The following is a 26,705-nucleotide window of genomic DNA, read 5'->3' as shown; positions in this document are numbered from 1 at the left end:
GAGAAATCAAGTAATTGTATATGCATATGTGAACTGAACCTTAGTTTGCATGTGGCCTCAGTGTAGTCCCACATATTGGTTCTGAGTCTGTACAGAGCAACATAGGGAACCTTCTAGCACTAACCCAGTAATGTTTGTTTTTTGGCATGGGAGCCCACCTAGCAGCCGCGTGTTCATTGGGATATGGTCTGTGCCTTTGAACTTGGTTCCTCTCAGGGAAGCTTGCATGGTACCAACTTCGTCATTCTTCTGGTACAGTGGTGCCTCGACTTATGAATTTAATCCGTTCCGAAGGCACCTTCGGAGGTCGAAAAATTTGTAAGTTAAAAAGCGCCATTGGAAACACGATTTCCCATAGGAATGCATTGGAAACGGAAAAATTTGTAAGTCGAAGCAACCCCAGCTAAAAATTCGTAAGTAAAAAAAACGCTATCTAAAACTGCCACGGTTTTCGTTTGGATGTTGAGAAATTCGTAAGCGTGTGGCCATTTGCCCCATCCGTAAGTCGAAAAATTCGGTTGTCGAGTCGATCGTAAGTCGAGGTACCACTGTATTTTTATTCTCCTGGACGTTTGGTCAGCACTAATGATCTGGGTTTCAGTCACTTATTTTTTGGTGTTTGTGCTTAAGTGCGTGAAGTGGTTGTGTGTGTGTGTGTGTGTGTGTGTATTATTTAAAGGATTTTCAGTTGTATTTCATGTCTTTGCATGTAAATCACTATGGGATTTCCTTTGGCTGTGTTAAGCAGTGCATACATTGAATAAACTAACATAGAACATAATATATAGGTGAGATACATTCTGGAATAATGATTTAAGTTCCACCAAAGGACTATGAATTCAACAAACAAGCAGTGGTGTATTTTTGGGGGAAACAAGCTTTTTGAAATAGAGACAGGAAGGAGTTACTTGGACAAGGAAGAAAGGAAGCTATAATGGCAACAACAGGAAGCCAACCCATGATCTGCCTGAGAGACAGCAGATTGAATGCTGCCCTGGGACATGGAAATGTAACATCCACAAAGATAAAACATAAAAATGGAGAAGCAACAGGAATAGACTCCATACCTCTCACTCCAATGGGCATCAACCACTCTAACCACAGAAGGGCAGAAGGACAGAAGAATCATAGAGTTGGAAGAGACCACAAGGGCCATCCAGTCCAACCCCCGGCCAAGCAGGAAACACCATCAAAGCATTCTTGACATATGCCTGTCAAGCCTCTGCTTAAAGACCTCCAAAGAAGGAGACTCCACCACACTCCTTGGTAGCAAATTCCACTGCTGAACAGCTCTTACTGTCAGGAAGTTCTATCTAGAAGAAGAATCCCTTCTAGATCAGACCCAAAGACCTTATCTAGTCCAGCATTCTGTTTTCTTCAGAGACACACCAGATGCTTCCAGGAAGCCCTTAATAAGGATATAACAGCAAACATTGCTCTCCTACTGTTGTTTCCCAGGATCTGGTAGTTGGAGAAATGCTGTGTCTGATTTGGGAGTGCAGCTTATAACCACTGTAGCTTATAGCCATTGATAACCTTGTCTTCCAAAATATGGCAACTCCAGAGCGGGCACCTGGCTTACACGTTGGATACTTGCTGTAGAGCTCATTTATGAGCTGCATTAAACTGGGAGTGGGGAAAATCCTTGTCTCACTGCCCATTGAAAGGAGGCCAGAGGAACATGGTGATGGTAATAAGTCGTGAGCTGCTGCCACTCATGTTTGTTCATTTATTTTCTTACATTTTTATAGGCACTCCATAGCAGGAGTTATTTGGGCAAGCTCACAAATGAAAACAAACATTAAAATGCAGTATAAAACAGTAATAACCAAAGCAAATTAATTAAACTGAAACACAATTGAAAAAAACTTTAGTCACAACACTTTGTCACAGGCATTCATTAGGTGTTGGTGGGTACATTCTTGAGAGAAGATACTGCAATTTTCATTCTCTGTATCTCAGTATCTGTATCTCAGGCTAGCTCCTCACTGTTTCCTCTTGTGGCTGTGTTCAGAGCTTCCCCTATTGTGACAATACTCTCCTATCTAATGTAGGGAGTTGCACTGGAATTCTATCTGGTTTCTTCCTCCCCTGCTTTCCATGTGCCCTGGTATAGATTACCTGGAATGGCTGGGATTCACCAATAAAATATATCTTGTGCTTCCCCATTGCCTGCACTGTTACATAGTTGGAACTTACTGTATGTTGTGGTTCATGGCCATCAGGACCCTCTTACAGAAGTTGCATGTATGCACTGTGAATGGGACGCTATTCCTACCCAATGTGTAAGGGAGGATTATTGCCCAATGCCCATACAGTTTCCCTCTCACAGGTAGGAACAAGAAAGACACATCTCCAGCTATAGGCATTTGAGTGTTCTCTGTTGACCCATCCATACACGCTCTTAGTTGTATGGGCATTCCTTGTCCTTGAAGCCCAGTTATAGCAGTGGAGTTGGGTTTCTGTTTGAGTTTGCTGAGGTTTGCATTTGCAGGTTGGAAAGGAGTTCTGAGAAGACAAGTGGGTGATGTTAGTGCTGGCAGAGTTCTCATCCGACAAATTTTCCTTGACTCTCAAGTTCTTTAGACATAAGGACTGAATGATGTAGCCCTCTGTCATGTGCAGGCAAAGTTAAACTGTATAGTAGTACAGCCATACCTCGGGTTGTGAACGTGATTCGTGCGGGAGGCGCATTCTCAACGTGCAACCCGCAGAGCCGCGTGTGACGTGATTCGGCACTACTGCTCATGCACATGATGCCATTTTGTGTTTCTGCGCATGCACGAGCGCCAAAATATGGAAGTAACCCATTCTAGTACCGGGTTCGGCGCAGTCCACAACCCGAAAACACGCAACCCGCAGTGTTCGCAACTCAAGGTATGACTGTATAACACAAATGTAATGTTAGCACATACTGTATATAGTATATGAAATGACTGAATGGATAATAATAATGGGATTTTGTAGCACTCCTATCCACATCTAGCAGGAGTAATTTGAGAATAGGATTAAACTATAAGTAAGAAATATTTTTTTCTAAGTTTTTCCAAGTTTAAAGGAAACATCTATTCATATTTATTTGCTTTATTAAGAAATACGGGATATTCATAGTACTGCTTTTAATTTCAGTGTTCTAGCTTCAACAAAGTATGCGAACTCTTGCTTAATTTGATTTTGCATTTCAGCATTTGAACATTTGGAAGGCTCTTGTATTGTGGCCCATCTGAGTTACCATAGAAACCGGAGACCTTCATCCTTGTTATTAGAAATGGAATGCAAACAGGGCATCAAAGCAATGTTTTTCATGTATGAATGGCAGCCCTAGACAATCCAAACTTGAACGATTTTTATTGGTTCTTCTCTGTCATGGAATGTAATATTTAAGGCTCCAGGCAGCCCCCCTTCCTCAAAAGAGTAAGTGCAGAAAGCAAATTTGTGGTATCAATAGCAGTTCCTTTTTGGTGTGTGAATGTAACTTGTGGACTGGTCTATTTGCCTAGCACAGAGGGTTTGTTTTATTATCAGCTTAAGGTGTTCTAAGAAAGCTGCTCTGCAAAAAAAATGTGGGAGCAAGTGCTGCTGCTGCAAGTTTGCGTAAAAAATATCCAGTGCAGTGCCTAGTGTATTCTTTTACATAAAAAAGCCTGTTCACTACTTCTCTTTAAGAACGAGATGTAATTTTTTAAAAATGTAATCATTCAGGAGACTATCCATCTGACAGATGTGTTTACAAGATTTTATACAACTTTCCATCCTCTGTATATGACTGTGCATTCAGCAGTATTTCAGGGAATATTAATGCCTGGTCTCCATGACAAAGAACCTCTGAAATGCACCACTAAATGCTGACTGACTCAGCTGCCTTTGTGCCTCAAAATGAATTTCTAATATAGGCTAAGAATGTCTTTCTAAACAACTTGCTCATCAACAAAAAACCAAGCTCAGTCAGCACCGTTTGTGAGGATAGGGACATTTTAATGGTGTGTTTATTTGGCGGTTGTGAGTGGAGTAGAGAATAATAATAATCTAGGGACACTTTGTGTATCATGCTTTTTTAAAAACCAGTGTCACTTATGCATGGGACATGCGCTCAGAACAGAAATCACACCCATGGCAACTTCTACATTTATTTTCATGAGGTGACAACTTGCTGTTTTCCCTAACATGTCTGTCCATTCTTTATTAACTCAGGGTGGTCCTTTAGACACCCATGTGGGTAGACAGAGGTGTTAATTCAAATTCCTATGCAAATATAGGATCTCTAACCTTGTCTTGGGCAAGTCACTGTGAAACCTTATTTTCCCTCCAGTCCATCCATGCCTTCAAAAACACACGTTTGCTTAGTACATTCTTCAAATTTCATTCTTTGGAAACATTTTCCATGTTGATGGATAAATATCTGTACCTAGTGATGATAGTGAGGAAGGTGTTCTTCTGCGCTTTAAAGTTTCGTGGCTAGAGCTTCCTTTGAAGCTACTGTTTATTTCCTCTGCTTTTCCCTCATGGATTTCAGAATTCACAATTCCAGTGGTTGGCTCTGTGTTTTATGAAACTCTTAAATACTTGATATTTTTGTTAGGCATTTGGAGTTCTAATCCCCCTCATGTTTTTGTAGTAGTTCATTTCCTTTACAATAAATAATACTCTGATATCTCTGAAGTCATGTTTGTGATGAAAAGGTATGTGTTCGTGTATACACAATAGTTATTTTAATTTGTTAAAGTGAACATTTGGGGTCCTCGGTGTTCTATTTGGGTTTTAGACACTGGATAACCAATTTAAAAAACAACAACACAGGGCAGTGATCTTTTAAAAAACATTAGCTAGTGTGAACACAGATCTGGGGAAAGTGTAATATAAATATAAATGCATTAATTAACTGGCTGATAAAACTAGCACAAAGACAATTAGCTCTGAGCTAACTTTTTAAAATCTGATGGAACAGAATAAACTCTGCTCCAGTAAGGAAGAAAAAAAAAAGGCCTGTGATTGAAAATCAACAACCCTGCAGTAATGCATAAATGAATAGGTAAAACCAATATCTTCACTTGCTGCAAGCACACGACCTCCCCCAAGAAATTTGGAAGCTCTATTGTTAAGGGTTATGGGAATTGTAGTTCTGTGTGGGGTAAACTATGGTTCCCAGAATTCTTGAGGGGAAGTCATGTACTTTAAATGTATGGTATGTACTCAACCCAAGAATGAGCCAATCACTAGTGGTTGAGCACAGCAACCACAGAATATTACAAAACCAGTTATGGTCATTTGTGTTGTTGCAGTTCACACATTTAAGAAGTGGAGAATTTGTCCACGTTTTCCCTGTGGCAAATTGGTTGGCTGTATTTATCCAGAGTGTGCAACACTTAAAAAAAACCTCTGATCATATTATTGACTGCTTCAGTTCTGTGTTCCTCGGGGTTTTTTTCTTTTCCATTTTTGTGTAAGGGGGGACCAGCAGCACCTCATCATTATAAAGAAGCATAAGGAAAAATAGCATTCTTGACACAGAGGTTAAACCTCAAGAGGCTATATTATTAATAGACCCAACTTTAAGAATATGCTGTCATTTATGTGCTCAGTGTTGAAAAGTATAGATAGATTTAATGTTTGCTAACTAGTTTTTATTTAGACATTTTTACTAGAAAGGGAAGGGAAATTACTTTTTTTTTTAAAAAAAAGTTTCATTTTATATTCTCATTGGACAGTTATTCTGTAATGCCATGCTTGATTTGCTGAACACTCTTCAGTTGGGAAGATTCCACAATGAGGGAGAGCACCTCAACGTGCATTTTGATATGATGAATCATTTCTCAGTTGTTAAACCTGTATTTTTGGTAGTTGTTTTCATTTGCTTGAGCTTTATGGAAAGGCAGGAAGAGCTAGACATTGGCCATTACCAAGATCTGGGTGGATGAGACCCATCTTAGCTCTACTCGCTTAGGTACAGTCATACCTCGGTTTAAGTATGCCTCGGTTGAGTATTTTCAGTTTAAGTACTCCGCAAACCTGTCTGGACCGGATTAATCCACTTTCCATTACTTTCAATGGGAAAGTTCGCTTCAGGTTAAGTACGGACTTCCGGAACCAATTACACTCTAAGGTACTACTGGAAAATTTTATTTATTTATTTCGTCTGCGTCAGACCAACACAGCTGCCTACCTGAATTAGGAGACCAGTGTGCCCAGGAGCTGGATTTGAGACTTTGAACTTGGTGTTGAGCATTACAGACGGAACAGGGATTCTGTTGGTTTCCCTCTTCCCAGTAAGCTCTCTGACTTGAGAGTGAGAGTGGTCTGTTGTGTGGCCTTGGAGAACTCCAGGACAATGGTTCTGGGGGACTCTTAACATTCATGCTGGGCTTGCCTAATAATAATAATAATAATAATAGCAGCAACAACAACAAATAATTACCAATATATTTATTGTTAAGTAAAATATAAGTACAAGTAGATTCAGAGCTGATGAAGCGGCTGGGCCAAAGCCGAAAGGACGCTCAGTTGCGGATATGCCTGGAAGCGAAAGGAAAGTCCGATGCTGTAAAGAAAAATATTGCATAGGAACCTGGAATGTAAGAACCATGAATAGAGGTAAGCTGGATGTGGTCAAAAATGAGATGACAAGAATAAATATCGACATCCTGGGCATCAGTGAACTAAAATGGAAGGGAATGGGTGAATTCAGTTCGGGTGACTATCATATCTACTACTGTGGGCAAGAATCCTGTAGAAGAAATGGAGTGGCCCTCATAGTCAACAAAAGAGTGGCAAAAGCTGTAATGGGATGCAATCTCAAAAATGACAGAATGATCTCGATACGAATCCAAGGCAGACCTTTTAACATCACAGTAATCCAAGTTTATGCACCAACTACCGGTGCTGAAGAAAGTGAAATTGACCAATTCTATGAAGACCTACAACACCTTCTAGAAATGACACCAAAGAAGGATGTTCTTCTCATTACAGGGGATTGGAATGCTAAAGTAGGGAATCAAGAGATAAAAGGAACAACTGGCAAGTTTGGCCTTGGAGTTCAAAATGAAGCAGGGCAAAGGCTAATAGAGTTCTGTCAAGAGAACAAGCTGGTCATCACAAACACTCTCTTCCAACAACACAAGAGACGACTCTACACATGGATATCACCAAATGGGCAGCATCGAAATCAGATTGATTATATTCTCTGCAGCCAAAGATGGAGAAGCTCTATACAATCAGCAAAAACAAGACCTGGAGCTGACTGTAACTCAGATCATCAGCTTCTTATAGCAAAATTCCAGCTTAAACTGAAGAAAGTAGGAAAAACCACTGGGCCAGTAAGATACAATCTGAATCAAATCCCTTATGAATACACAGTGGAAGTGAGGAACAGGTTTAAGGATTTAGATTTGGTGGACAGAGTGCCTGAAGAACTATGGATGGAGGCTCGTAACATTATACAGGAGGCAGCAACGAAAACCATCCCAAGGAAAAGGAAATGCAAGAAGGCAAAATGGCTGTCCAACGAGGCCTTACGAATAGCGGAGGAGAGGAGGCAAGCAAAATGCAAGGGAGATAGGGAAAGATACAGGAAACTGAATGCAGATTTCCAAAAAACAGCAAGGAGAGATAAGAGGGTCTTCTTAAATGAGCAATGCAAAGAAATAGAGGAAAACAATAGAATGGGGAAAAGCAGAGATCTGTTCAAGAAAATTGGAGATATGAAAGGAACATTTCGTACAAAGATTACCATAATCAAGGACAAAAGTGGTAAGGACCTAACAGAAGCAGAAGACATCAAGAAGAGGTGGCAAGAATACACAGAGGAATTATACCAGAAAGATATGGAGGTCTCGTACACCCCAGGTAGTGTGTTTGCTGACCTTGAGCCAGACATCTTGGAGAGTGAAGTCAAATGGGCCTTAGAAAGCACTGCTAATAACAAAGCCAGTGGAAGTGATGATATTCCAGCTGAACTATTTAAAATTTTAAAAGATGATGCTGTTAAGGTGCTACACCCAATATGCCAGCAAGTTTGGAAAACTCAGCAATGGCCAGAGGATTGGAGAAGATCAGTCTACATCCCAATTCCAAAGAAGGGCAGTGCCAAAGAATGCTCCAACTACCGCACAATTGCGCTCATTTCACACGCTAGCAAGGTTATGCTTAAAATTCTACAAGGCAGGCTTAGGCAGTATGTGGACCGAGAACTCCCAGAAGTGCAAGCTGGATTTCGAAAGGGCAGAGGAACCAGAGACCAAATAGCAAACATGCGCTGGATTATGGAGAAAGCTAGAGAGTTCCAGAAAAACGTCTACTTCTGCTTCATTGACTATGCAAAAGCCTTTGACTGTGTCGACCACAGCAAACTTTGGCAAGTTCTTAAAGAAATGGGAGTGCCTGATCACCTCATCTGTCTCCTGAGAAATCTCTATGTGGGACAAGAAGCTACAGTTAGAACTGGATATGGAACAACTGATTGGTTCAAAATTGGGAAAGGAGTACGACAAGGTTGTATATTGTCTCCCTGCTTATTTAACTTATATGCAGAATTCATCATGCGAAAGGCTGGACTAGATGAATCCCAAGCAGGAATTAAGATTGCCGGAAGAAATATCAACAACCTCAGATATGCAGATGACACAACCTTGATGGCAGAAAGTGAGGAGGAATTAAAGAACCTTTTAATGAGGGTGAAAGAGGAGAGTGCAAAATATGGTCTGAAGCTCAACATCAAAAAAACCAAGATCATGGCCACTGGTCCCATCACCTCCTGGCAAATGGAAGGGGAAGAAATGGAGGCAGTGAGAGATTTTACTTTCTTGGGCTCCTTGATCACTGCAGATGGTGACAGCAGTCACGAAATTAAAAGACGCCTGCTTCTTGGGAGAAAAGCAATGACAAACCTAGACAGCATCTTAAAAAGCAGAGACATCACCTTGCCGACAAAGGTCCGTATAGTTAAAGCTATGGTTTTCCCAGGAGTGATGTATGGAAGTGAGAGCTGGACCATAAAGAAGGCTGATCGCCGAAGAATTGATGCTTTTGAATTATGGTGCTGGAGGAGACTCTTGAGAGTCCCATGGACTGCTAGAAGATCAAACCTATCAATTCTTAAGGAAATCAGCCCTGAGTGCTCCCTGGAAGGACAGATCGTGAAGCTGAGGCTCCAATACTTTGGCCACCTCATGAGAAGAGAAGAATCCTTGGAAAAGACCCTGATGTTGGGAAAGATTGAGGGCACTAGGAGAAGGGGACGACAGAGGACAAGATGGTTGGACAGTGTTCTCGAAGCTACGAACATGAGTTTGACCAAACTACGGGAGGCAGTGCAAGACAGGAGTGCCTGGCGTGCTATGGTCCATGGGGTCACGAAGAGTCGGACACGACTAAACGACTAAACAACAACAAAAGAACTTTGTCTGGCTTGTGCTTAAGTCTGAAATATTAAAGTGCTTTTGTTTTTGTTGTTACACATACTGGTCTTGTAGACTCCATAAAGACTTATCAGATGTGGACAGTTGGTGTTGATGGTATGAAAGCACAGGGGAACTCTCATGTAGAAGGTTAATGGAGTGTAATTATAAAGAAAAATGGACTGTTTGCCCACTCTGTCTCACTATACCTGCTCTGAGAGTGACAAGTACTTGATCTTGTGTAAACCCTGGAGCAGAGGTTCGACTGTCTAAAATTACGACAGTGTAGCTGTCAGACGACCACACTATGAGATATGTGTGAACTTGATAGGAAAGTTTTCATTCCATTTTGTAGGGCCTCCTTTTACAAAAGGCATTCTTAGAAAGCTCCTGTAAAATACAGCAGTTCTTCTAATTTCTTCTCATTCTCTCCCCTCCCCTCCCAAAAAGGTTCTGCTTATCCCATATTATACTCGTTTCTTTTACACTGTAAAAGTTTGTGATAGTGTGTACCTAGTCAGTCATTCTCATATTTAAAAAAATCATTTTTGAATTTGGGATTCCTTGAACTGTACTAGAAGGTTGAGGAATCATTGGGGTGTGTATTCACTCCTCTAGAACACTGCCAGTATTTTTTTTTTAACTCTGTACGTTTCTTTTATTCTTATTCTTTCATTCTTATAACTATTCTAGAATTTTATCTCTCCAACTATTTAGCCTTCAATTATTTGTTAGTCCTTATACCGATAGCTTTCCTTAACCTGAATTCACCTTACCCAAATTAGTTTTTAGCAGAATGTCATGTTTTAGTCATATATCTGGCAACATTTTTCCACCCTAAAACAAACAGCCAAATCATTTCAGCCTGCTGATAAGATAGGTTCTTTCTGCCTGTGACTTTTTTTTTAAAAAAAAGTTTTACTTCAGCGTTCTCAAACACAGATGAACAGTGGCAGAGCGTTCCCTGCTGGAGCCCAGGGCTGGCGGCATGGCACACCATGGGGGCGGGTGGGGCCATGGGCAAAAGCAGCGCTGGGCGGCACTGAGAATGACACAGCAGCTCACGATGGGGCAGGGCACCTTGATGCCCCCCCCCCAAAAAACCTGTGCTTGGGGCAATGGCCTCCCTCAATCCTCCCACGCTACACCCCTGCAGATGACCATAACTGGACAGAGTATTTCAGAAGATACCTTATTAGATCATGTTTGGGTGATGGTTTTAATTTTTGTCCAACTTCCTGGAGGTGCTCTCTGTAGTAGAACAAATTGGTTGGAGTTTTGGGTAATCAGTATGTGAGTCAGAAAGAGACTATGTGTACAAGTTTTGGCCACTCTTGAAATTGAGATTTCAAGTGACCATGACTGCCAACCAATTTGTTTTGCTAAGTCTATTCTAAACATTCTGTGGTGATAAGTATTATTGCCATCTCATCAGCTAAATAGCATAATGTTAAATAGCCAGATCAATTTCTTCTCAAGAAAATAAACATGTGGGGCTGATTTCAAGAGATTTTGTGTGGAATTTACCCAGTATTTGTTTCCTGTTTGCACTAGGAGTTAATAATTGCAATGCTACTTAGTTCTTTGCGGGCCCAGGCATGGTGAGCCCAGGTTCACCGGGGACTGGTGGTGTGAGAGTACCAAAAAGGACATGACAACAGCTTGGGATTAAAAATGGCCTCAACTTTATTGATTACAGTAGGCTTTGGCTTAGACATTGGGTATGTATCCTGAATCGGTCGATCCTAATTGCTGACTGATTGCCTCATTAGGGTTGATCAGGCATCCCCAAACTGCGGCCCTCCAGATGTTTTGGCCTACAACTCCCATGATCCCTAGCTAACAGGACCAGTGGTCAGGGATGATGGGAATTGTAGTCCAAAACATCTGGAGGGCCAAAGTTTGGGGATGCCTGGGGTTGATCCTGTGTTAAAGCCCCCCGCTCCTATGACACAGATCAAATAGGGTAGACCCACCTGGCCACCACTGGGGAAATTTTATGGCCTGTTAGCTCCCGTCTGGGCTTTCAAACAATTCCCCCCCCCCCATGAGCCCATATACCAGGATACCCTCAGGTCCATCTCCCAAACCACACCCACCAGACTGACTGCGATTGGCAGATTTGAAATTTAATTTTTGGTGGGATGTCCCAGACGCCCCCACGACCAGCCGAGGCTGTAAGTGTTGCTGCCGGTTGTGCAGGAGAGAACCCCCATATGCCCAAGTAATGTTTATTTGAAATGTGGGCTTTCTGAGCCCACAGTGCTTTCACAAAGTGAAGAAATGAATAACTGGCTTGTGGAGTGCCTATAAATAGATAAACCTGGTATTTGGGCAGTTCAGGTAGGGTTGGAACATTAGGCCAGCCTTCCACAACTTGGTGCCCTCTAAATGTGTTGAACTACAATTGCCATCATCTCTGACCATGGGCAAGGCTGGCTGCGGTTTATGGGATATGGAGTCCAACAACATCTGGAGGGGCAGCAGGCTGGGGAAGGTTATATTTCTGTGTCTTCAGTTGTGTTTGCCAAGGGACAGTTGCTGCTCACCATTAGCAGTCAGGTATGTTTCATATTTATACTGTAGTATTTTGCAGTTAGCATCATGACTTTTGTACACAAAGGAAAAATTAAATGATGCACTTAACTATACTGTTTTTTGCTTACAGGGTGTTTCAAAAGAGTTGCCTGGACTTTAGATATTTAAAATATGTAGACTTTAGAAAAGTGTGTGTGCAATTATGCATAGACCAGGAGCTGTTGATTTTGATCTTGAATCTCCTGTACATTTAACAGCACAAAGTGTGTTCACAAAGCAGATACAGTCCTGGCAGCTTTATCTTCAAGAATGTTATTGAACAAAATGTACTTTTAGCTTGATTTAAGGTAGCTTTGTCAATGAAACGAAGCAAGTGACATATGTCCGAGGACATGAGGTTTTCTAATATTCATGTAGTTAGGAAACAGGTGTGGTAAAAATGAAGCAGAAGAATGTGCAAGCAGTACAATGTATGTGGAGAAAATGAACATAATGATTATTACTGATTCAAGGAGCATGGTCAGTCACAAGGCCCCCAAAATGCATAACCAATTTGTGCCAACAAAATATCCTTCAGAAGTGTATAATATCATATGTTTTAATAAAAGTTGCTTAATTGTGTTACTTGTCCATAATTGCACTCCACTCCCTAGCCTGGTCTCATGTCACAGGTGGTCTGGACTTTGACCTTACTATGGATGCCATTGGCTTAGCTGCTTTGATGGCACAATGGCAATTGAAGATGGATAGTGGTGTTGGGCTCTGATGTAATGATGGCCATAGTGCATGACAGTAGCAGCTGGTGCCTCCACACAGCAGAGTACTACAGGTACACCAGTCATAACAAGCCAACATGGCACAATGGGTCAATGGAAAAGGTCCGATGCATCAAAGAGCGGAGCCCACATAAAATGTTAAGCTCATTTCAGATGTGCTGTTATTCTGTGTGTTCATAAGTTCTCAGCCGGCAAGCAATGCGACCTGTATGTGGTATCACAGGTCAACACAAAGTAGACTGCAACTGTGGCACTATCAGAAGCATGAAGTAACCTAAGCACAGTGCAGGCATCTCAAGAAAGGGAGTTAAGTTACATATGATATGCATTGTGTGGTGGAGGAAATAAATAGATTGAATAATATTTTCCTCGAAAGCATTTCCCCATGTTATACAAAGATCAAACCCATGAGAAAGCAGACCACACAACCTTCTCTCATTTATACAGACAGAAGGGATTGCACAGCCATTCTTGCTCCTTCTGTCTCTTTCTCTGAGTATCAGGTACCCTGTTTTTAAGCTTTGAAGGGTATTTGGCTGGCTACCAGTACATGTTTGCTTATAAAATACATACCACTTCATATTAGTGTTTAGTTTTGCAATTCTAAAACATAAACCGCAGGTAGTCCCTTTAAGCCACTGGCCACCAGTGTAGTGGGGTGTGGCCTGATCCAAGGTAGGCCCCCAAATGCATGTTTGGGTTAAAAGTGAGTCCTGGGTCTGAAAAGGCTGGAGATGCCTGCTTTAAACAAAGGGCCAAGGAACTGTCTTGTAATAAATTAGGGGAGGGGACAAAAAGTTAGGCAAGTCTTTAGTTCTGTAAAACTAATGAAAGTTTTCAGGTGTTTCATTCCTATTTTCCTCCACAGCTTTCCTGGGCTTTGTTTCAGGGCCTGGGGGAGGAAGAGTTGTGAATGTGATATGACTCACTTGACTCCTACTCAACCAAATTCCTGTTCTGATTGGTTCTCACTTATGATTGCAGCTTGGCGCATGAGTTATGTGAGCTTAGCTTCCCCTTCTTTCCCTGCTGTTTTTGTTTTGTGATAAAGGACACAGAGCAAATGAATGCTAGCTCTCTGCTGCTGGCTTCCTTGAACTATGAAACTGGTAGAAAATCACCCTTATCCCCGAACTTCATAAATATAGCTATAGAAAATAAAAAGAGGCTGTCTGATCTTGTTCGACACAGTAATGTAGTCTCCGTGATGTTAATAGGTGGAGGAGTCATTGTTTGGCGGGTGTAACTGGTTTCTGTTCTATTACTTCCTCTACATTTCTCTGCTTTCTGGAAATGTTCCTTTTGTTCCTGTCTCTGCTTGCTGACAAAGCATTTTAAATAGCTTGATAACAGACTTGATGTTTCAGAAAGCAACCTTAAATGACTGATCAATGGTTGAATGCACATATAAACTCAGATATGGAGCAGATCTCTTTGCTTGATGTCAGCTGCCTATATTTCATTTTCATGTGTAGGTTTTCAGGTAAAATAGTCTAATAAATTCAGATACAGTAGTGCAACATGGTTCGATAAACTACAAACCAGTCTTTTAAATAGCCACTTGCTTGGTTGCCTGATAAGAATCACATATAGGTAGCCAGACAAGGCATTGACACCCGCCTGTCTTGGGCGACAATGGAGGAGTGCGCCTTTTGCGGGCGAAGACCAACTGTTGGGAGGTTGCAGCACCTAAGAATCGTCTATAGGTAGCCAGGCAAGGAAAATAACATACAGTACGTATTTTCTGGCCACCACTGAGCCACAAATGGTCAGCATAGGTAAATGTGGGTTGGTGGGGTGCTAAAGTTAGCTAGTGACTGAATTTCCTTATTTGCAAGTCTGAGATAAGCAGTCATTTCAGAGGACCCAAGTGCCTAGAAATGTCACCTAGACAGGTCAGGAGCCATAGAGTTCTAGAATGACAGAAGTCTGGATTATACACCACTGTAAAGTGGTGGGGGTGGGGTGGGGTGGGGTGGGGTGGAGAACTTGATAAAAGAATGTCTGAATGGATTGAGTAGGCAATGGCTGAGCAGTTTTAAGAGTTGGCCAATGACCACCAAAGGGGGTGGGGGAGGAGAAATCCAAAGAACCTGAAATAGATTCTGCTGTAGCTGAAAAGGTACGGAGTTAAAATTTGTAGGGAATTGGGTACTCTTAAGAGTTCAGGGTTATTGCTGTATGAAACACTGAACTACTTTTAAGACAAGAGTGTGGAAACTTTTTTTTTTGCTTGAGGGTGCTCCATTCTCTTCCATATAATCTTTCAGGGACCTCATGCCAGCAGTGGGTGGGGATGAAGCCAAATGTGGGTAGGACACACTCACTCCTTTCTCTGCCCTATCTCTCATTTCCCCCTCCTTACCGCCTGCATGAAATTAGCCTGATAGGTTTGTGCAGGATTGAAAACCGGGCAGGTTGTTTGAACTGTGAATGTCCTGGCTGCACCACAGATTCTAGGATGAACTGTGTAGGAACAATAGTGCATGGGGGAGGGGGTTTCAATTTAAGTGCATGTAACTTCTGGTTTGAGGGCTGTATTATTATTGCTTATCATATTTGATGGTTTCTGCTTCTGCATTCAGCCATTTGGGGAAAAATGAGTTCTCTAATTGATGTGTGCAGTGTTTAGTTTTTTTAAAAGATTTTTTAAAGTTGCCAATATTTGTTAATCCATCTTGATATGCCTTCTGTAAGTGGGGGCAAAGTATTTGGTAGCACTTTGGCTTAATGAGCCAGTATATTTTTTTCATTTATTTCCTTGATCCGAAACATGACCATACTTTTAGGATCCCTCTTGAATACTCTGAATGAACTGAGGAGTTCATTAAGTAGTACCCAGTAGGTTGAGAGAGCTCAGTGATCCTACAGATATGTGTAGCTGTGGTGCCATAATTAATTGCTAAATGACATCTTGTTTGAAGGACATGTCTATTCTGCCACTGCTGCCTGTCAGTTACACTCTCATTGTAACAGCTACTGTATCACACATAAGGGACAGTGCCGACGCAGTTGGCTTGGGCCACCTAGATTAATCCTTTGAAAGTCAGACAGTAAATGGATTTATAAACTATAAATTATAAACAAGTGTATATAGTGTTTGGCGAGTTAAATAATGCCTTGTATTTTTGTGTCTGTTTTCATGATAGAAAAGAGTGGTTGAACAGTTGCGGAAGAATTTGATGGTAAAGCAGGAACAGCCGGACAGTAAGTTTCAAATACAACCATTGGCACAGTCAGAAAATAAAATACAAACTCCACAGCCACTACAGCTACAGCAGCAGCAAACTACTGCAGCCTCTGCAAACCTGCTTGGATCACAGGTAAAGTGGTTAAAGGTGTTACATTAATTTTCAAAATGTATTCCTGTATAAATGTATCACTGTATAAAGAAGAGAACATAAAATCAGAGTTAACCTATCATAATCCAGTGCAGTGGTTCCCAACAGGTGGTCCGCGAGCTATGCCAGAGGGGTCCGCAAGATGCTATTAGAATAAAAATATATATTAAATATATTTCGTATGATAACAGATTTTTTGTTTTGGCCGCTTCCTGCATGAGCAGAGTCTAGCGCAAAACTAGAATTAGATAGAGGCAGTAGTTCTGCTGTATGCCGTTAGGTGGCGCTTTACAAACACTACTGTTTTGCAAAGAGGCAGCGCACGCATTCTACTAACGCTCACCTCCCCAAGATGCTTTGCGCGTGTCGGCTTCATTTGTGCGCTACTGCGCAGGTACCCTGTCTTCTCCATTCCCCTCCCTCCTCCCTGGCGCACGCTGCCTCTTTGCAAAACAGAAGTGTTTGTAAACAAAGCGTTGTTTTTCGCAGAAGCTACAGTTCGCATAGTTAAAAATGGACCGTTGGTTAAAAAGTGGTTCGTTAAAACGACAATGGCCTACAGATGAAGAGGAAGATAATGCATTTGATGTTCAAGCAAGTAAGTCAGTGACTCCCGAACCGATCTTGTCAGTGTCCATTGAACCTAAATCGTAACTGTAAAAAACGTATAAATATAAAATATAAAAAGACTCTTAATTTGGCTCTCACTTTTTAATTTTAGGATTAGGAATTAATGGGGGTCCTTGTCACAATAGCGGCTCGATGAGGGGTCCTCGAGAAAATTTTGTTGGGAACCCCTGATCCAGTGCACACTTGCTAGAAAGTAAGTCATATTGAATTCAGTAAGACTCAATTCTGAATCAACATGTGTAGGATTGTGCTACAAAGCTATCAGTAGCATTTAAAACAAAATAAAAAATTCCTTCTAGTTGCACCTTAGAGACCAACTAAGTTTGTCATTGGTATGAGCTTTCGTGTGCATGTACACTTCTTCATGCACACAAAAGCTCATACCAATGACAAACTTAGTTGGTCTCTATGGTGCTACTGGAAGGATTTTGTTTATTTTGTTTCGACTACGTCAGACCAACACGGCTACCTACCTGTAACTAGTAGCATTTAAGTGAAACAAGAGCACTTTATGATCTTGAGTCTAAGCATGGATCACTCCCCGCTTCCCCAGAAAGCTGTCAATTGCTGGATTTTGAAGTAACAGTATTATATGAATCTTGCATGCTTTAGTTTTTTTAATGTTTATTTAGGACCCTCATGATGAACTGATGTGCAACACTGCACATCAGGTTAACCAGGTTGTCTTTAACAGTTAAGGCACAGCTAATCTGTGTTAAGTGCTTTGAGTATACACTCTTGCTTTAAGAACTGGATCAGAATACAGTGCACCTAGTCCAGCATTTCCTGCAAGGATAGGTGTCCTTCATTGAAAAATAATCTGGAATTGTCTTGAGTTTTCTCTTTTTGTGGAAATGATTGCCTTCAGTAGTTAACTAGGGAACTACAAGTGTCCAGAGATCTTGGTTCAGTATGTTTTAGCAACATGAAACAGAATATCAGAAATAATAATATAAAACCAATCAGGCTATAAACAAAGAAATACATAGAAAGGATCCACATAAACTGCCCCCCACTGTCTTCTCCCCACAAATACAATAACAGAGATTAATGTAGTTGCTTCTATAATTGCTGAGGGCATTTGCTGAAATTTCAGTAAGTACTGTGTTATTTGTGTGTAGACATTTGACAGTCTAGCTTCTGATATATGGCTTATAATGAGGCAGAAGAGAGTAAACTCTCATCTCAACAGGGAACAACTATTCCTCTTTCTGTTCTCAGCTTGATAGAGACTATACTCTAGAGACTGGGAGATCTTGGGGGAAAATAAGGTATTTAGAAAGGTTCTAAGAAACAGAAATGGTGTTGGTTTGATACTCTCTCTTTTGAGAGCCACTTGACTGCCTCCTCCCTACAACTTCGGCCAGGGAGTGCCCCGAGTTTGGAGAAAGGTAAGCTTAGATGTTTTCTATTGCTCCTTCTCACTAGCTTCTAGAGTACTGGAAGTGCTTAAAGGAAAATTGCTGTTCTTTTAAGCAGCATTGGGGCAGCCAAGAATGTGAGCCTTTTCCTTGTGAGCAGTTATTTGCTCCCGCTGGCTCTTTGAGACCCTGTGGGCAGAACTAACACAATGGCTGGCTGTTACTGAAAATGGTGGCCCCTTGTTAAAAAAAAAAACCCTCTTCCATCAGTAACATGCCATGACACTATGTTTCCCTATCAGCAGCAAAATATATGGAGCAGAAGCAAGGAAGTGCACAGGGTGATGGCATCTGGACACATGCACAAGATGTTACAAATGAGGAGCTTGACATGAGGCATTTGTTTTTTGGCATTTATTTCATTTAGTTCTATTCTTGGAAACTTCATCTGGGGAGCAACAGCTCAGTGGCAGTGATGCTTTACATTCACAAGCTCCCAGAGTCAACCTGTGGCATTTCCAAGTTAGGGTTAGGAAAGACTTCTGCCTGAAATCTCTAGCATCTCCAAGTTAGGATCAGGAGAGACTACTAACTGGATTGCTTGAAAAAATCACTGCTAGTTAGTGCCATAGCTGCCAAGTTATCCCTTTTTTTAAGGGAAATTCCCTTATGCTGAATAGGGTTCCTCGTGAGAAAAGGGAAAACTTGGCAGTTATGGTTAGTGCAAGTGCTAAGCTAAGTGCGCTAGTGGTCTGACTTCATGTAAGGCAGTGTTGGCCCTTTTGGACGGCAGCGTATCAGGGCATCATTGCTATTAATATATACAATTTTATCTCATTTTTCAACTGAAGAAAGGGTCCCAAAAAGGCTTACAGAGATCAATCTTTGCCCTCGGGCTTACAACCTAAACTAAGTGACACTAAAGAGAATGGGAATTGGTGGGAAGGCGAAGCAGAAAGCCAACTCAGTCATTAGTATGTTGTTACAAAGTTCTTATAACAACCAACTGGAATGGAAATAGTTCAAGGGCAGCAAGCAAGCAAAAATTGCTGCCCCTCCTTTCCTTCTCCCCCTTGGTTTCATTCAGCATAATGGAATTGGCATTGCTAGATCATAGCTGGAGAGAGAGAAAGCCGTCAATTCATGTCTATACAGAGAATTGCAGAACAGTTGGTGGAATACTTACTCTTTCATTCGCAAGGCTTTGCTTTGTATGGGAATTATTCACCTGGAAGTTGATATATATTACTGAATAGGACCACTTCAGATATTGCTCAGAATTGTCGGACTCTCATCTGACTTTTCCACTCGATGTGCTTTTAAAGTAACTGAAGCAAAATAATGTTTAAAATGTGAGAGAGCAAAGTATGCATTAACAAGTATATCTTTCAGGTAGATTGTGAGTCATTTTTAAATTATTGGTGTCTGCTTTTATCTAGAGTTTTGACTGTAAAGGGACACTCATGTTCTTCTCTGTATTCTGTGCTGTGCACTTTGAGATTAACTTCCAGGTCATTTCTGCATTTGTACAAAGTTATGTTCAATGCTAAAGAGCCCTCTAGCGACACTGTATTGAAATTGCTTCTACTCTTTCCTTGCCAGTGTCCAATTAGGGTGTTTCTTAGAAAGCACTGAATCTGCAACCCATTCCTTTAATGTGTATAGAGAAAACCAAGTTATAACTTACGTTACACACACATGCATCTCTGAATTGTCTACTCAGAAATCTGCAACGCTTTCCAAATTAGTCTTCTTTAAAACTAGCTAAATATGTGCTTTCTCATTTGAAATAATTATAAACAAAGCATTTTCCACATTGTGCAACAACCACAATAAGCTCTTCAATAAGGGATTTTAGCAGACCTGATTATTTTTAGTTGTGGAATGTGTTGTGTAAATCATAAGAACTAGTGAAAACACTGTCAAAATAGTGATGCTAAAATGTAGTTGTGACGTGCTTTTACTGATTATGCTGAAAGCCTCTTATTTTAGCCTTGATACTTTTGTGATTTAAAAATAGATATATCACAGGAAATTGAAGGTGTTTCAACAATATAAAATTACATAAAATACCAATTCAATTAAATCTGATAATGAAAAAGGAACATTAGAGCAACAGCAAAAACAATAAAAAACTCAATTCAATATCAAATACTTGGAAAATTCTGCTAAGTACACATTGCATCTACTTTGTACCTCAGTGTTCCTGGTTCCATGTTTGCTGAGTGCAAGCACACACACACACACTGCTGATCCTCCCCAGTACATTGTGCCCACTATTACAACTGTTGGTGGCCAAGGTTCTCAGACTCCTGTCTGCTACTGAACAGTTAGTTCAGTGCTCTGTCAAGGACATTTCTAGGCAAATTCTCCTAAATTCCCTAGCAACCAAATGTCCATCTTGCCTGGATTCAGTATTCGCCTGTTAACTCTCATCCATTTGACCACAGCCTACAAACACTGGTTCAAAACAAATCCATTTGACACTGCCTATAGCATCGTATAGATACACTAATATTTGGGGGACATGGAATTGACAAGAGACATGGGGACATTATGTGCACCAAAGCATGTACTATCAAGACTTGATTGATTTCACACACAGTTCACCAATGGATTAAGCAAGCCTTGGCATGGTGTTTCCTATGTGGTTGCACGTCTATATGTGGAAGGTTTATTGAAAGTATTTGTAAAGGAGTGGGCTGATTCCACACAGCTTTGACAGGTAAGAAATCAGTGTTTAAAATCTTCCCAGTTGCATTTTCCTTGCATTTCAGCTTCTGCTTTCTCACTTGTGAATTTCTAGAGCAAACTCTGTCCAGTTTGCGATGAATAGGTTCCAAAGTGTTTTTGTTTTTGTTTTTATTCTCTTAGAAGACGGTAACTACAGCTTCTATGATCACCACTAAGACACTACCTCTTGTCCTGAAAGCAGCAACAGCAACCATGCCTGCCTCTGTTGTGGGTCCAAGACCTACAATTGCTATGGTGACTGCCATCAATAGCAACCAGAAAACTGTCCTTAGCACTGATGCACAGAACACGCCAGTCAACCTCCAGACAACAAATAAAGTCACTGGTCCAGGAACAGAGGCAGTTCAAATAGTGGCAAAAAATACAGTCACATTGGTAAGCCGTCTTTGTTGCCTAGTGTTCTAAGGATGTGAGCCATTTTTTTAAATTTCCCTTGTTGAAACAGAGATGCGTGCCCTTTGGGGCATAAACAGGTATTGAGAAACTTTGTTTAATGTGGATACTTTTGCTCTAATGGCTTTCAATTTTTAAAATAATTTACTACTTTGACAAATGATTATTATCATATCATATTTTCCCTTGGTGTGCTGAAAGATAATTGACAACGCACCTTCACTCCAACTTTTTACAATGCTCTGCTTGCCAATGAAGGCATGTAGGACCATGCATGGACTTCACTTATTTCGGTTATGGTTTTAAATGTAGGTTCCTTTCACTGCTTAAATTAAAATTATTTCAATGAGGCTCACCAACGTTGTCTATTTTTTTGCTGCTGCTGGACCCACAGACACATCAACCTGCATGATGGGATCTAGTCAACATCTTCCTCAACCTGCGCACCACTCTTTCTCAGGGGCGCTTTGTGACTTAACTAGTAACACTGATAATCAGTTTCACAAAGTACTAAACAGTTGAAACCTGCAGAAATGTAAAAAGTAACTTGAGTGGAAAATATATCCTTGTGAGGAAGGCCAGGCATTTAAACGGAGCTTTGCGTTTTAAATAAGAATTGATCCAGAGCTGCAGCTGTAATGAAATCCATTTATACCCTAAAGTATTTAATTCCCAAAGCAAATTACTGTATATGAAAACAGTGTTCTACACATTTAAGAGAGAACCAGAATCCATTTTACTAAATAATTTATCTAGTACCTAACACTTATCCTTCCAGCAATTTTGAATATTATTGTTTATGCCTTCTTATCAATCAAATATTTCAAAACACCCCCCAAGTTATGTAGCCTTGGCACAATTAAGCACCATGTGCAGCTCCTTTTGAATGAGCAGCCAAACCTGATTATTCTTTGTGGTTATTTATAGCGCTTTGACTTGTAAAACAAAGAGGAGAATTGAAAAATGTCAAGGATAACGGCATATTTTTTTGAAATAGTAGAGGTCTTGGGTTTTACATCCTGGTGAAACAAAAGGATACTTAGCTTCATTGTGCCCATGAAATGCCATTTTATTTCAGAATGGCTTTAAGAGCAAGAATCTATTTACTGTGAGGAAGGTAGTGCCCGAATAGCTTTGAAGTTGCTCATCACACCTGTTCCCTTTGCTTAAATTTGTCTTCCTTCTCACCCGCCCCACTCTTATTGTTAGCAGGTTCAAGCTACACCTCCTCAGCCCATCAAAGTGCCACAGTTCATCCCTCCTCCCAGACTCACACCTCGCCCAAATTTTCTTCCACAGGTGAGTTTGTCCAAAACAGGAAAAGGGGTAGGAGTGGGGAGTTTGTCCTAAAAGCTGTAAAATGAAGCAGCTGCATATATAAAGGGGAAAATAGATTATGTCCAACTCTAAAGTGTGACTTTGAAGAAGTACAACACCATACTTGCTAATAATTGAACACTACCTAATTTGCTTTCCAGATTAAATCTCCAGCTTTGCTATCATATTTTTGTTTCCCTGTCAGCTCTCTACCTTTCACTAGTTCTGTAAGAACTGAATTAAAGACGAGATGATGAAGAAATGCCTTGCTTGTTATAAGGTTATTGAGTGCTGAATATTTTTCATAGTTTCTTTGATTAAAGAGCCCCTATTTAATGTGAATCCTTAGCCTTTTTGCTAAGCAAAACGTAACTGTGTAATCTAATTAATGTAGTTTCTAGCTTCCTGCTCCTTTCTTCCAAAGAGGAGCAGATTTTATCTAGAAATAACTTGAGCTGCAACTTTTTTTAAAAAAAACTGATCTTTTACCCAAAGATGAAGGCATTATATAATAGATTGTTTGCTGTATTTTAAATTACTAGAATCAATTTAGTTGCTATCTCAGAGGATGCCATCTGCATCTCATTGAAGCTACATCTCTTCTCCTACCCCACTGTTTATTTTTAATGTAGTTGTTATTCAGATTCCTAGTTGTAATGTCAACAATCTTTACCCAGTTATGAAAGAGAGGAAAGCGTAAAAATATTAACTGCTGCTCTATAGATATGCCCATCCAATGCTCTAGGCACCTGCATTTAACCCAAAGAAAGTTAGATGAGGTCAAAAAGGTAATGCCTGATTGGAGGAGAGGGCTGTGCAATTCAGAAACTAGCTACTCTTGCCAACACAGTTGATCTAATAATAAATTAGAATATATAACAATTTATACACCCTGGATTTTAGAAATACTATGATTAACATTGAATATGTGAACATACACAATTAACATACAAAATGTAGCATACAAAATGATGGCAGTATTGTAGAAATGTACAGTCATACCTCGGGTTAAGTCCGCTGTGGTTTGAGTACTTTCGGTTTGAGTACTCTGCGGACCCGGAAGTGTTTACTTCCGGGTTCCAGGGTGCGCGCATACACAGAAGCGCTCTATCGGCGCTTCACACATGCACGCTATTGCTGCTCCGTTTAAGTACTTTTCAGGGAGCGAACGGCTCCCCGGAACCAATTGTGTACTTAAACTGAGTACTACTGTACAAGAATGTGTAGTTAACATTTGCGCACTAGCAGTTAATGTATAGTGCAGCCATCACCAACCTGGCAGCTTTCAAGTGTTTTGGACCATAATTCCCTTCAGCCACAAACAATCACAATGGGATATTGTGAAGGAGAATGAAAATCGTAGTTCAAAACCTCCGGAGGGCAGTAGGTTGTGGAAGGTGAACACAGTGCAACAGTCATAGCTGGAATTAAACAAGATTTGGGCCGGTTTTAAAAGTGTGGTAGGCCTGAAATGTACGTGAGAGTTACATTCCAAGGGGTCTACATGCAAAGACAAAATCATTCAAAGTCAGGAAACCACACACCCAACCTGGATTTGCCTTCCTCTGCAAACAATTCCTACCCATCTTGATATCGGCGCACTGAGTGGGCAAGAGCTTGGGAGCCTCCAGGGCCTTCCTGGACCCTCATGCAACCTTCTGAGAGTCCTATAAGTAAGGCAGAGGGCTTAAAAACTCTTTCCATGGCAGGAAAACTGGACGCTGAAAGAGCCTTGTTTTCTGGGATTGGAAGGTCACATGAGGGCTCTGGAGGCTTTTGTGAAAGATTGCGTGGCCCCTTCTGACGGTTTTTTCCAGTCTCCCACCCGCTTTCTATTTTGGCGAAGTATGCAAGGCTGCAATTGTGTGCAAGTTTTGGGCCTACTGTAGTTCTTTCCAGTGCAGATGTGTAGCACTATATAATACAAACACTATTGTAATCTGCGTCATATCTGTTGGCACAGTCATAAGTTATGTGTTAAGTACTATATCTTACTTATCCATGTGTTCTGATATGGGTTTCTCTCTCTCTTATGTAGGTTCGACCTAAACCTGTTGCCCAGAACAACATTCCTATCGCCCCAGCCCCACCTCCTCCTATGCTCGCCGCTCCTCAGCTTATTCAGAGGCCTGTGATGCTGACAACAAAATTCACACCCACCTCCTTACCTTCCTCTCAGAATTCCATACACCCAGTCCGTGTAGTGAATGGGCAAACAGCAACCATAGCCAAAACTTTTCCAATGGCACAACTCACCAGCATTGTTATAGCAGCCCCAGGTACCAGGCTTGCTGGACCTCAGACTCTACAAATCAGCAAACCAAATGTTGAGAAACAGGTACAGATGGAGAAATGCATTAGTAGTTTAAACTGTGAATCGTTTCCTTCTCCTAAAGTCAATAGAATTAATGGAGATACAAATGCAGTTAACCATAACATAAGACCTGTCCTCTCATTGCCTCTCCTGTGGTTAGCAATCTCGTGTAACTGAGAACAGGGCTGTGCCCACTAGGCCTTCCATACCAGCCATCCCATCCCCTTCCACCGCCACTTAAACTGTCCATATGTTGGAGAAACCTGGGCAGGCTCCCTGCACACGTTGGAATGTGGATGGGTGGATCAGTCCATTTCCAGGCTGTGTCCATTTCCTGTGTGTGCTCATAGGTGCATTCCATCCTGTTTCCATATTAAGCTGAGCAGTTTTTAAAAGACTGTCCAAAACTCTGTTTTTAAGCACATACATATGTATTTTAATATCAAAATATGTATTTGTGTATTTTCCAAACTGGCGTTTGAAAAGCCTATTTTATCCTAAAGCAATTTTCACATTTTTAATGCATTTTGATACTTTTTTGAGCCAAGAACTATATTGAAAAAATTGGGGAAGTGCAAATTCCAAAGTATAATTATGTTTCAATCTGTTTATTTAGTCTGGGTAGGTGCATTTGCTTAAAAATGCAGGCCAAGTGAAATTTTCCTCCATCCCAAATTTATAATCCTGATTTCACTGGGTTCTATATCACAGGGGTGGATATGCATATAGGGTAGGCTCTCCTGTTCAGAGGTTTCTTGCAATGTATGGATGGGGCAGGGTTGGCAGGAGAGGACGCTGGTGGACAGGCCAGCAAGTCACAGCACTGTTCTCTGTCTCATGCCAATCATGAGATACAATGTGTGAATAGGGATGCCTTGTTCCTCAGACAGGGATTGGGAATGTACCAATAATTCATAATGAGTGAGCAGATTTTATATATAGTACATCAGAATAATTAAAATTTACTCGTTTTGTGCTTTTTCTGCTGCTTCAGCATGAAACATTAACCATCAAATAATATTTATCCATAATCTTGTTGACATTTATGATGAAGCAGACACGCAGATGACTTAATTACCATCAGTTTCAGCTAACCTTTTGTAAGTAGTTTATAACTGGACATTTGAAAATTTCCTCTAATTCCATATATCAAATGTAGGCCTTTTTGTGCAAATGCACTTTAAACTGACCTTTGAGTCTACTGATCTGTATTTCAATTTGTTTTCAATTCAGTTTAACACCTTTATTGGCATATATAATCTGTATTTCAAAAGCTTGCTTGGTTTCAGTCTTTTAAGCTTGACAAATTTGCCATGAGCGGTTATTTTTTAAATAGACATAAGTGTGTCAAATCACCTTTCCCCCCAAAACTTACATTATCGTCCTCTCTTCAAAACACTCTGAAGCAGATGCAAGGTGATTTGGCACTGCAACAGGTGGCAATGTGCCAAGACTGGCCACAACTCTAGGTTTCATAGAAACCAGGACCTTCAGCAAAAACCCTAGTGCTTAAATGTGGAAGAAAAGCCTGCACGTAGTACCAGTGCAAAGAAGCTGCCTTTCAGCCCTTATGTACTGAGGAAGGCTGGTTCCAGTCTGGTCATGGCTTTTTTTGTCGTAAATAGGCAGAAAGTTTTCTCAAGTGTGAACAGAGCCAGACCTCTCTTTTCCACTTGACAGTCTTAGGAATACACACACACACACACAAACACGTATTTGTTTATAATAAAAGTTATACCCTCCTACTTTTATTTTCTAAGGGAGATGTCCAAAGTGGCTACCATCAGTTCAAATAAAACAATTAAGAAACAAGGTTTCATCCTCACTTGTCAAACCATTGGTCTAGTTTGCACAAGCCACAAACCATAGTTTAGTGTTAGGTTCTCCCCCTC

The 26,705-nt window shown here is 40.8% G+C and overlaps 1 protein-coding gene across 9 annotated transcripts in view; it reads left to right on the top strand.

Annotated features, from left to right (window-relative positions):
* PHF21A (PHD finger protein 21A) overlaps positions 1–26,705 on the top strand; it is a 172,620-nt gene that overhangs the window by 125,938 nt on the left and 19,977 nt on the right. For 5 of the 9 annotated variants that reach the window (XM_060274634.2, XM_035115643.3, XM_035115670.3 and 2 more), the window contains exons 6-9: positions 15,853–16,026; positions 20,910–21,164; positions 22,392–22,481; positions 24,538–24,837. In XM_060274634.2, the coding sequence (XP_060130617.1) occupies positions 15,853–16,026; positions 20,910–21,164; positions 22,392–22,481; positions 24,538–24,837 (819 nt within the window). The remainder of the gene's footprint in view (positions 1–15,852; positions 16,027–20,909; positions 21,165–22,391; positions 22,482–24,537; positions 24,838–26,705) is intronic. The other 4 variants (XM_088669312.1, XM_035115652.3, XM_088669333.1 and 1 more) reach the window with 1 other exon arrangement.

Source organism: Zootoca vivipara, chromosome 1, assembly GCF_965207765.1.
Source record: "Zootoca vivipara chromosome 1, rZooViv2.hap1.1, whole genome shotgun sequence".
Classification (NCBI taxonomy): domain Eukaryota; kingdom Metazoa; phylum Chordata; class Lepidosauria; order Squamata; family Lacertidae; genus Zootoca; species Zootoca vivipara.
Note: the sequence above shows the minus strand (reverse complement) of the source record. Positions and strands in the feature narration are given on the sequence as shown.